A 12,088-nucleotide genomic window follows, 5' to 3' on the forward strand; every position below is an offset into this window, starting at 1 on the left:
ATTCATAGTTCAGCCCTGCCACGCCGAGAGGCGTGTGTCATCACCGACGCAGTTCGAGTTCCCTCAAAGGGGAACCATGGCTCAGGGTGGGCGGCCATCTGCCTCGACCGGTTGGGGGAGAGGGAGAGAGAGAGACAGAGAGAAAGAGAGAGAGAGAAAGAGGGAGAGAGAGAGAGAGAGGGCAAGAGAGGAACAGAGAGAAAAAGAGAGGGATGGAAGGAGAGAGCGGGGAGGGAATCAGCCTACACAGTATACACACAGAGGTACAGACAGTAAAGGTGATGTTGCTATAGACTAAATGAAAAATGGTACAGATATTTATAGTAGTGTTAATGATAACAATCTTAATGTTAATGATTATAATAACAATAATAATAATAGGACTAGCAACAATAGTCGTTGCAGCGGAGGGTGCCGAGCAGGAACACGGGGGCAGCAGGTGAGGGGGGCAGCCACAGATCCAGACTCCACAGCTCCAGAGCCAGAAACACCTGCAGGAAGTGATAGGAGGAGAGAGGAGACGGACGAGAAAGCACAAGACTACCAGAAAGGGGAGAAGTTGTGTTAGTAACATGCAATAATGGGATGAGGTTGCATACAGAGGGAGAGAAAGTAGAGGAGAGAGGAGCTCAGTGCATCATGGGAAATCCCCCGGCAGTCTAGGCCTATAGCAGCATAACTAAGGGATGGTTCAGGACTCACCTGAGCCAGCCCTAACTATAAGCTTTATCAAAGAGGAAAGTCTTAAGCCTACTCTTAAATGTGGAGATGGTGTCTGCCTCCTGAACCCAAACTGGAACCTGGTTCCACAGGAGAGGAGATTGATAGCTGAATGCTCTGGCTCCAAGTCTACTTTTGGAGACTCTAGGAACCACAAGTAACCCTGCATTCTGGGAGCACAGTGCTCTGGTGGGGTAGTAAGGTACTATTTATTTAAGATAAGATGGTGCCTGACCATTAAGAGCTTTGTAGGTAAGAAGAATGATTCTAAATTCTATTCTGGATTTTACTAGAAGCCAATGCAGAAAAGCTAAAACAGGAGAAATGTGATCTCTTTTCCTGGTTCCCATCAGAACACGAGCTGCAGCATTCTGGATCAGCTGAAGAGTCTTAATGGACTTTTTCGAGCAGCCTGATTATAAGGAATTGCAGTAATCCAGCCTAGAAGTAACAAATGCATGGGCTAGTTTTTCTGCATCATTTTTTACACAGATTGTTCCTGATTTTCGCAATTTTACGTAGGTGAAAAAAGGCGGTCCTTGAAATTTGCTTAATGTGAGACTTAAACGACATGTCCTGATCAAAGATAACTCCAAGATTCCTCACAGTGGTGCTGGAGGCCAGGGTGATGCCATCAAGGGAAACTATATCTTTAGATAATGTGTGACGGAGGTGATTAGACCCCAGAACAATAACAGTTTTCTACTACAGTTTTTCATCCAGGTTTTAACATCCTGAAGGCACATTTGAAGTTTAGCTAACTGATTAGAAGGATTGGTCCGAGCGCAGACCCTTGCAGAACTCCATGACTAACTTTGGCATGCACGGAGGACTCATTGTTAACATGTACAAACTGAAATCAATCTGATAAATAGGACTTAAACCAGCTTAGAGCGGTTCATCTCCTGTTGTTTACAGCTAGTGAATTTTGGTGTGTGGTAAATACTGCACATACAAGTGATACAAGGTTTATAAGATGACCTGTCAACCACTTTGAGTATCTGAGTTTTGGTCTTCACACAGTGTTTGAAGTGACACTTAACTCAGCCCTTGATATTGATGTTTCAATTAATGACAGGTATAACCAGTTGTTTGTGCCAGGCAGTTTCTAATAAAGTCAGTCATATTGATGTGTATTACTAATGAGAATGTGCCAGAGCAAATAAATCACTTTGAGTAGTGTGGTTAAGATGGCATTTAATCTATATGCACTATATAAAATAAAGGCAAGAAAGCATCAACCTTTGTTCTGTTGCCTTTGTTGTTGACTTTGATTTCTTCAGTTTATAAGAGAAGAATCTGAGGCAGCCTGAAGGCATAAATCGTGTAACCCTTTAAAACAACAATGCTGAAAAAACATGTTTTGACACTTCATTGAGTAGGTGAATTTTTAACATTTAGCCTCAGCCCTGTATAGTGCCCTAGATTAGTTTTTAGATTTTTTATCACCTGCATTTCTCAGTTTATATTATGGCTGTTTTTTATACAATTAACAACATGGCATTCATTCACTCAGTGTCATTAAGTCAAAGTGTGCTGAATGTCTAAATATTATGTACATGTCAGAGGTGGATGTGATATACAGGTACACATACACATACATACATACATGTATACATGTACACAGAGCGATGGAGCATAGTGTAAAGGATAAAAACAAGGACAAAGGACAAGGACAAAAAATGAGACAAAAATACTCTAGTTAAGAGAAACTTATTTAATTTGAACAAGCCCCAAAAAGTTTGCGCAGAGCTCCAGGGTCAGGAACTTACATAAAGAAATAGACAGGGACAGGGGAAAATAGACCCTTTTCTCAAACAATCATTGGCTATCAGGACTTGATCATCACATTGATTGGTTTTTACATTACTTCACTGTTTATGGGTAGATGGTACTTCTGTCCAGTAGTTGCAACACCCCTTTGCTTCAATACACAAACAATTCAGCAGATAAGGTAATAAAACATATCATGCAGGTCTCTCTACCTCTTGTTCTCTTACATAATCTTAAATGCATGCACAAATAAAAAAAATCTTTTAAATGTATCACTTGGAATGCAGAATATATTAAATCAATTCATGTCATCACTCATTCTATTCCCCTCATCTCTTTCTGACTTCAAAAGGAGAGAAAGGCCTCCCCTGCTCCTATAATCACACAAAATGAAGGTGCTTGTCTCTTCACAACTGTTGATGTCAACTGATAGTGCCTTCTTTGCTGATCAAACCAATTATTCAGACATTATCAGGGAATTATAAGAAATATGAAAAAACAAGTTTTAAAATGTATTAATGAATATTCTCCAACAATATAGATTCAAACAATATAGATTTAAAAATGAAAACTCTTGAACCTCTTCTTATTTTCACACCTCCTTTCACACCTCCAGGGACTTATTTATCACCCATGACAAATTTAGGGAATATATTAGGATATTTGACAGTGTGAATAGGGTGTTTTTCATTTATGATTTATGGCTATGTAAACCATGTTATCCTTCATATATGTTGAATGGATTTTAGGATGGCAGACCGCATGCTCTTTTCTGTTTGGGGTGCAAATATTTATTAAGCAAAGCAAGGCAAGGCACGTTTATTTGTATAGCACATTTCAACAACAAGGTCATTCAAAGTGCTTTACATAAAACATAAAAGCAACATAAAAAAGTTCATTCCAATATCAGTGGAAACTGAAATAACACCATGTTATATTTCAAATTTATCTGGTAGAAATTTGAGTAATACATAATTTGGTACACAAAATTACAAAACAAAATGACCAGGAAAGTCCTGAAGATTGACAAATCACTAATAAGTAGTTCCTGATTTACTGACTCAAAAACTACATAATGTTCAGTCAATAGAGAACAGACTTGAACATACTATCTTTTAAGAAACAGTAAGTAATGATAAGATAATCATGAAATACTGAGGGATTACTTCTCAATATGGTGTACTGCTTCACTTGAGAAGGCACAAAAAGGGTGCATTACTCATTATATAACAAGCACAACATGGATTATGAGTGGCAATAAAAGATCATAAGGACTACATTTTTTCCTTTTCCCTAATAGGCAGATAGGTAGGAGTGTCCGGATAACTGCATCATAGTCACTTAAGTGGGTTTCACTCAGCTTTCTTTTTAAAAATGTTTAAATAGTGAATACAAATCTTGTGTGTACAATGATCATTATTAGAGAAGTCTGTCCTGATAAAAGCCTTTCATTTTATCAAACATTTTCAACGTAAGACCAAATGTCAGTACATCAATTTTCAAGACAATCTTACTGATAATACCGGGTTCAGGATTTCATGAAACCTGCACATTAGGCAAAGTATCCCCAGAGAAACACATTAACAGCCAGTAGTAGCAGGGCGTTAACACTGCAGACTCTACTCCAGAATGGCTCCTCCTGTAGAGAGTTTAGTTCACTGTTTTCAATCACTGGAGATACAGAGCCAGAGCTCGGACCTGTCAGACCACATAGCCACAGAGCAGCTCTCCGCCACCAGGAATCTGGCAAAAGTTCAGAGTCAGGGCTGTAGTCAGAGTTCACTGGGTCAGAGATCATGCGAGGACCTGTAAGGTCGATCCGAGGCTCCTGGCTATATCTGGACCACCAAGTCAACCGGTACAGCTGGACAGGAGAAGAGGAGATCCAGCACATATGTGTTAAGTGTTTTTGCTTGACAGACCAAAATTCCAATCCACTTACATGTAGTACAGGTTCACATTTGTATGTGGACTTGCCTTTTTCCACTGCAAGTTCCTGTTACTAAATTTCAGCACTCCTCAGCAGGTGACACTAAACGCAAGTTCCAAAAACTTTCATATTGAAAATCAAGCACACCTTTATGAAGAATGTAATATTCCATACTTTCAGGGACTAATGACAGTGCTGTAAATCATTTATATGTAAAAGTCCTACATTCTAACTTTAAGCTCATGTGCAATACAGATGACAGAATATCACTGTAAATGTCTCTGTCCTTCTGTACATGTGTTTCTCAATTTAAAGATGAGAAGAGAAAGATATGAATGTATGACATGTTCCTTACATGTTCTTTAGGTATTGGTGTAGTGGTCAAGCTGACACCAACAACGATAAGGCAAGTGAGAGCCAACAGGATAAGAGCAAAGTACAGGTAGTGGACATTAGCCAGGATAGCAGGCCGATGATCAGGCTGACCACAGGAAGGAGCTATATAGGAGAACTCCAGAACCATGCGGATTAGTCCCACCACTAGTCCAGTCATGAGACCCCAGAATGCACCCTGAGACACACACACATACACACAAATATTAGTTTTAATGTTGCCGTCTTGTAGATGTGCCCAGTGTCAAAATCCTAATACCTTTGTTAAGCTTGATTTATAGTTATACATTAAGGGCTTACAGCAAAACTGATGTGCGCCTTCTGAAATATGTAAATACATGTTGGAGCTATGGAGATACCAAGTGGAGAGTGCAGGAACTGTAACTAGCTGCTTGTGTTTTCTCCCTCTGTTTCTACGGGTAGAGATTGTCCATGATCAAAGCGAAACAGTTTACTGTAAGGAATAAATGTAAATGCTCCGTACTTGTATAGCACCTTTCTAGTCTTTTCGACCACTCAAAGCGCTTTTACACTACATCTGCATTCACCAGTCACACACATTCATACACTGAGCCTAAGTGCTCAAAACGGAAACTAACATTCACACTCACTCATACACTGGCGGAATAGCCGCCAGGGGCAATTCGGGGTTCAGTATCTTGCCCAAGGACACTTCGACATGCAACCAGGGGGAGCCAGGATTGAACCGCCGACCTTCCGATTAACGGCCAACCCGCTCTACCTCCTGAGCCACAGCCGCCCCTACGAGAGCATGATGAAGCCAACGACAAACTATACATCTGTCCAGTGTTGCAGGAGTGCTATCAAAGTAGTTAATTCCAACACTGAACCATAAATGACAAGCTACTTTCTACTCTACTCTTTAATAGGAGTTGTGTAATTGTGTCATGAATAAATCTGGTTTTTACACCTACAGGGTCCAGCTTCCTAAATTAATTAATTAGTGTCTACTCCAGGGGTATTCAATTAGATTTCAATGAGGTCTAGTTAGAGAAAATTTCCTGAAGCAAAGGTCCGGAACATCAAAACGACAAACTTGCGTTATCATTCAGTACTATAACCTATAGTTGTATCAACACATGTTTTTAGTCAACAACGGACTGTCAAATCAAATAATATTTCAGTCAGTTTTCACATCAAACTGGAGGGATAATAAATAATAACTATTCAAATAATACATTCTAAATTTAAGTAAACTAAAGTGCCTAATTTTTAGAAAAAATGGAATAAAAAGTGTAGCTTGAAGTGATGAAGTGTAGTCTTAACCAATTTTATAATAAACACTCAACACATCATAACAAATGAACAGCTGTAATGCCTCCTCTTCTCTTTCATTTCCTCTTACAGAGCTACCACTTTCCTACTTTCTGTTGTTCAGTGAGAAACGTGAGCTCCAGCTAGCATATTGGAGATCTATGAGATATTCTGGTTTTGAACTGCCCGTGGGAGGAATGTACATGTAAAAATCTGTACATTCTTGATTAAAAGTCATGTGAAATCTCTTTTATCTTTCGTCTCCTCAATTCAGGTGTGTTTCCAAAACGTCTCTGGTGAATCTCGCGGACTCGACTCGCAAGCATCGGTATGCACAGATTTGATTGGCTCAGCAGCGTCACATGAGACGATTGGAGCACATGCGATTGGTCTGTGAGTTTCCTGGTCCTCTAAACCAGTACAGTAAATGCTAGAAAAGCTGCGCGGGTTAAAATAGAAACGCTCCGTCACGAGGTAGTAAGTCTCAATAATAAATGTGCTGTAGGTCGGCGGCTGGGTCCGGATCCGGACCGCGGTCCGCCTATTAGTGACCTCTGGTCTACTCCAATAAGGTAAATTACTACAAACTGACACACTCACATGCTCCTTTCCATATTTATTGATAATAAGGAAGCTTGAGTGTAAAAAATGTTTATGCTTGCGTGTGGGTGACAAGAACTCTCACAAAATGACAGAATGATCTTTGGTCTTTCTTGGGTAGGTTAAGATGGGGAAATTGTTATGTAAGATATGTGTGTGTGTGTGTGTGTGTGTGTGTGTGTGTGTGTGTGTGTGAGAGAGAGAGCGAGAGAGACCTACCTGCTCATTGGCACGTGGCCAGAAGATAGCCATTAGGAATACAGCAGTAATTGGCGGAGCTAGAAAGCTGGTCACTGACTGGATATAATCAAACAGCTGTCCACTATTGGCTGTTTGGATGACTGGAATCCACAACAGACTAACACATACCAAGAACAGGATGAAAACCCTGAAAATACACACCATGTTATTATTATGTCAGCTTTGGTTAAGTTCAAAAAGAGAGGAAAGTTTCAGAAACGTGGTTGGCGGTTCAATCCCTGGCTCCTCCAGTCTGCACGAAAATTGTTGGGCTTCTGTAAATAACATCATAGAGTATGGTCTAGACCTGCTCTTTTATGAAAAGCGCTGTGAGATAACTGTTGTTGTGATTTGGTGCTATATAAATAAAATTGAATTGAATAGGGACCTCGCACTGTTCATGCTCGGGCCCTAAAAATCCCTTCAGTTTCAATAGGAACCTCGCACGGTTCGTGCTCGGGCCCTAATAAAGCAGGTTATGGCTTCAGTTAACAGATTTGCTAACTATGTAAGATTTTATTGGACTCTATTTTTTTTAACCCACAGATGTGGCACAGATATGTGTGCTAGTTCTCAAAATTTCACTATTCACAAATATGTATTGTTACATTTGTGTTGTGTAAAATCATATCCACAAAAATAGTGTGGGATTTTTACATGTGAAATGGGTTTTGCACTTTTCTGGATCACTGTCTAACAATTTGTGGGTCACGTTACATTTGTGAATTCCCTTTCTGAAATTTGTGGAATTTTGCCCAATCTCTATCTCGGAAATCTGTAGAAAAATTCACAAATATCTCACTATCCACAAACATGTATTTTTGTTTGTATTGTGTAAAGTCATATCCACAAAAATATAGTGTGGACAATGCAGCTGAGATGAACGCTGTTTTTATTATTATTCAAGTCATGTAATTGACATGACAAATGATCAACTGAGTGTGCGAGTTACCAGGAGCTACTCTCCATAGCTCCGGTAGGCTGATGTTTTCTTCTGTGCTGCAGTGTTTTGAACAGAGGATCTGCAGAGCACCCTCTGGTGGGCAAACTATAGAACACTCATGACATGAGGGAAGGATCCGACTGTTTCTTTTTAATGGTCATAAATCGGCAGTTATAAACACAGATGCACCTTATATCGGCCAATAATATCTGCAAAATTATACATCTGTCAGGCTCTAAAAATTTGCGAGCCACCCACAGAGGGACAGAAGGCTCACGCCAACACACACAGAGTCACAGTGCAGAGAAAGAGATAGAGAGAGTTTGGAAAGACCATTTTTTGACAGCCATATATTCTTTTCCACAATTTTTGCAGGATAGTCTTTGATTGATATGGTTCATATTAGCATCACTACCTTCCAACAATCATGAGTTCCCTCTCTGAAGCTTTAGGCCTGGCTCTGTGGTAGAGGTCCAGTGTAAACAGAGTGGAGCTGCTGTTAAAGATGGAGGTCAGAGATGACATCAGAGCAGCTAACATCACTGCCAGCATCAGACCACGAAGACCTGCACAGAGAGAAGGATCAAAAGATTGTGTTAGAAGTTGACAGAAGTTGTGTTGGTGAACCATCAGGTGAATAATTCTGATGTTTACATACTACTATCCAGGGTTCTAAAAATCTATTATTTTATTATTAAATAATCCATTTACACAGGGGAAAACCAATAATGATGCAGAAGCAATTAAAAGCACAACAAACAAAAATTCGATCAATGTCTGAGTATGTCAAATAGAAAAGTTAATAATGGTTTCACTGATTTGTTGTTGTTGTTTGTCAGACACTTAACTTTAAGGGACAACATCCTGATACCAATATTTCATATCTGTTTTGTCATGTGGGAGGACTTCAATAAAAAAAAAAACCCTTACAACTGGGCGTGTCTAACCTGAATCTGTTGGCCAACCAAGGTGACCATTATCCTAAATCAGGGGTCTGCGAATAAGTCTGGCATCGGGCCAAAATTTTTTCAAGCTGTTACATGATGGGCCAGAACATAGTTAAATTATTTCACACCCTTTCCTACTCGTGTGCTCATTTAGCTCAGTCAGTAGAGTATAGCACTCCCACTAGGAGAGCTGTATGATCAATCCCCTTTTCTCCCTTGTAAACAAATTGATTATAGGACACTTTTGCACATGCTCACAATACAGCATTTGCTGAAGTGCATGCGCGCGTCCTGGTGTTTGATCCGCATTCATAAACCTATGGACTGGAATGGTATTTTCTGTTCCATGAGAAAATCCAGGGGAATCACACGTTTACTGATGGCTTTTTCAGAGGTGTGTCAAACGTCCTTCAGAACTTCTCAAAGTAAAAGCTCTCGATAAACTCAACATGCACCATTGCTGCAAAAACGTTGCCGCAATTTTATTTTGTAGGTACAATCACTTAATCACTTAAGAGGAAGTGATTATGTGAGTAACGGTTGCTGTCATGACTGAGATCTATTTCAGCACCAGCCGCTATCAATCTATTTATTTTTTATTTTTCTCCTATCAAAGCAATCTGACTATGGGCCAGATATTATTGCTAACGGGCCAGTTCTTGCCCATGGTCCACCTATTGCCGACCACTGTCCTAAATTATGATTGGCTATCTGCTGGGTCAGCAATGGGAACCAACCAACAGATGAGTTTTTGAATGGGCGTTGTTTTTTGTATGTAGCAGTGGCGGAAGTAGTATTCAGATCTTTTCTTAAGGGGCTATATGTAGTTTTCAGCGACCTCTAGCAGAGTAGTTTCAGATTGCAACCGCTACCTTCAAAAATGTGTTCTTGTGCACATGCTGGAGTCACAACAGAGGCAGACACACCGGAGGCAGCTTTACATAATATGCTGGAAACTGAGGGAAAATCAAGCACAACATAAGAGTGGTATTTAAAAGGCTGACGATGAACTCCTTCATGCCCATTGCATGATATTACATTAACTGTTTTTAGCCGACATGATATGTTGGTGTTAGCTCGCCTGCCAGCTTTTCTTTTGTCTATATGTGTATTTTTCATCAGAGGCTTAGCAGTGTAAACATTAAAAGTATGGGATGATAACCAAAATGGTTAGTGAACTAGACTGAATATCATAAATGAGATTGTTGCCATGCTTTATAACAGTTACACCACAGAAAGTAATCTTAGTGTAGTGAATGGGTCTTCCACTGTGATGTTCTCCTGCGCTGTTACGTTATTGTATATGGGTGACATAAGTTACAGCAACTGAGAAGAAGCTGTATACCTGATTATAGGTAAAATGACTAAATTAAACGTTATGAAGCAAACAGCGAAAAATCTGTGCTAAAGTAGCTGGCTGCCTCTGGCATGCAAAGCAGAGGCAGCCAGCTACTTTAGCACTGTACTAGTCTATAGTTATAGGCTAGTAGCTCTTCAGCCCTCTCTAGTGGCTCCTCAACTTCATCAAAAAAATTTAAATGAATAACTTTTTCATATTTACATTTTTCTATCATTGTTTTTCAGCCTAATGTCATCCTAGAAGTATTCAAATATAAAAACATGTAGAATATACTTCCCCGCGACCCTGTACGCAGGATAAGCGGTTGACGATAGATGGATGGTAGCATATACTATGAAATAAAATTAACACTTCATCTTAAAAGCGGTGTCTTGAGTGGGAAGCCTGTTGCAAGATGCTGATGTGTGTGTGTGTTAGTTTCTGTTTTTATCAAAACATGATTGAACAAGCTTTGTGGTGTCCTGCTCGAAATTTAAATGACTATCAAACCAAACACCAAGGTTCTTTGCCACAGGCTTAATGTGATTTACTAGGGAACCAGCAGATGGCAGTATTTGATTTGCCATCTGCTGAGACCCGATGACCAGGATTTCTGTTTTGTCTGAGTTCAGCTGGAGGAAATTATTTGACATCCATTTTTTAACTTCACAAAGGCAGTTGTTAAGTGAACTCAGCATTCCAGGGTCTGTGGATCTGACGGGCAAGTATATTTGTGTGTCATCAGCAGGGACGTGCACAGGAATTTTGAAGGGCAGTTGCTCTGACCTGAAAAAAGGCACTAAACACAGTATCCAAAATGTATTAACAATATAAATGTCACCAAAATACATATGAGAAAAAGAGTTCCTTATATTATTGTTTATTGTTTTTTTTAATCATTATTATTATTTTTTTTCCCTTTTTTTTTGAATTTGAAAATAAATAATCTAGATTGAATTGACAGATGGGGAAAACTCGCTTCTAATAAAATACAAAATAAAAAAACGCTTAGATTTTGGAAAAAAATACAATCCTTTTTAACCTTTTGGCTTCCCGTACATTCAGTTGCGCTTTTGCTCGTATTCACTTCTGTTGGTACGTATCACGTATGGTAACTGGGCAAAACTACGCATGATTTGTTGTAGTATGATTGCATAAAGGAAGGAAACAGGAATTCCGGTAGGGAACAGAATCGACTGACGTGCAGGCAGCGCTGCAGCAGTGCAGCCACTTAAACAGAGTTTGCCCTTCCCCTACTGACTTTCACTTTCGGTGCCCGAATGGAAGTGAATGAGGCTTTGCGATCGCGATTATTTTTTTTTTTATTTTTTTCTCGGAAGGGCGAGTCGGAAGGGCAACTTGAGTCAGGAAAGGCAAACGGGCAGTTGCCCGGGCAACCAGAGCAACCCCCCTGTGCACGTCCCTGGTCATCAGCATAAATATGAAAAGAAATGCCATGTTTATGGATAATATGTCCAAGGGGAAGCAGATACAAGGAAAACAAAATGGGTCCTAAGACCGACCCCTGAGGCAAACCATATTTAACTGGACAGAATGAGGAGACATAGTTGTTTACAAACACACAAAACTTCCTATTTGACAGGTAGGATGAAAACCATTCTAAGGCAGTACCAGAGATCCCCACCCAGTGCCTCAGTCTGTCTAACATGATGTTGTGATCAATGGTGTCAAAAGCAGCGCTAAGGTCCAGGAGTACCAGGACTGAGCACATACCTTCATCAGCAGACATAAAAAGGTCATTGGTGACTTTAAGCAAGGCAGTCTCAGTGCTGTGGTACTTCCTAAAACCAGACTGAAACTTTTCAAATAATTTGTTATTTTCCAGTACAGTGAGCAGCTGTTTGGACACAATTCTTTCTAGAATCTTTGCAATAAAAGGCAGTTTTGAAATTGGTCTAAAATTATGT

At 39.8% G+C, this 12,088-nt stretch overlaps 1 protein-coding gene across 1 annotated transcript in view; it reads right to left on the bottom strand.

The window, feature by feature from the left end:
* Window positions 1-3,297: 3,297 nt before the first annotated feature.
* Window positions 3,298-12,088, bottom strand: part of LOC119901320 (sodium/glucose cotransporter 4-like) — a gene marked incomplete at its 5' end in the record, with an annotated part of 36,678 nt that continues 27,887 nt past the window's right edge. Inside the window, 4 exon segments of the mRNA XM_038716948.1 lie at window positions 3,298-4,357; window positions 4,779-4,994; window positions 6,911-7,079; window positions 8,290-8,440. Coding sequence (XP_038572876.1) covers window positions 4,046-4,357; window positions 4,779-4,994; window positions 6,911-7,079; window positions 8,290-8,440 — 848 coding nt within the window.

This window comes from Micropterus salmoides, unplaced genomic scaffold (assembly GCF_014851395.1).
Source record: "Micropterus salmoides isolate LMB-PRFRI ecotype aquatic unplaced genomic scaffold, ASM1485139v1 Ms_hic_scaffold_13, whole genome shotgun sequence".
NCBI classification, from domain to species: Eukaryota; Metazoa; Chordata; class Actinopteri; order Centrarchiformes; family Centrarchidae; genus Micropterus; species Micropterus salmoides.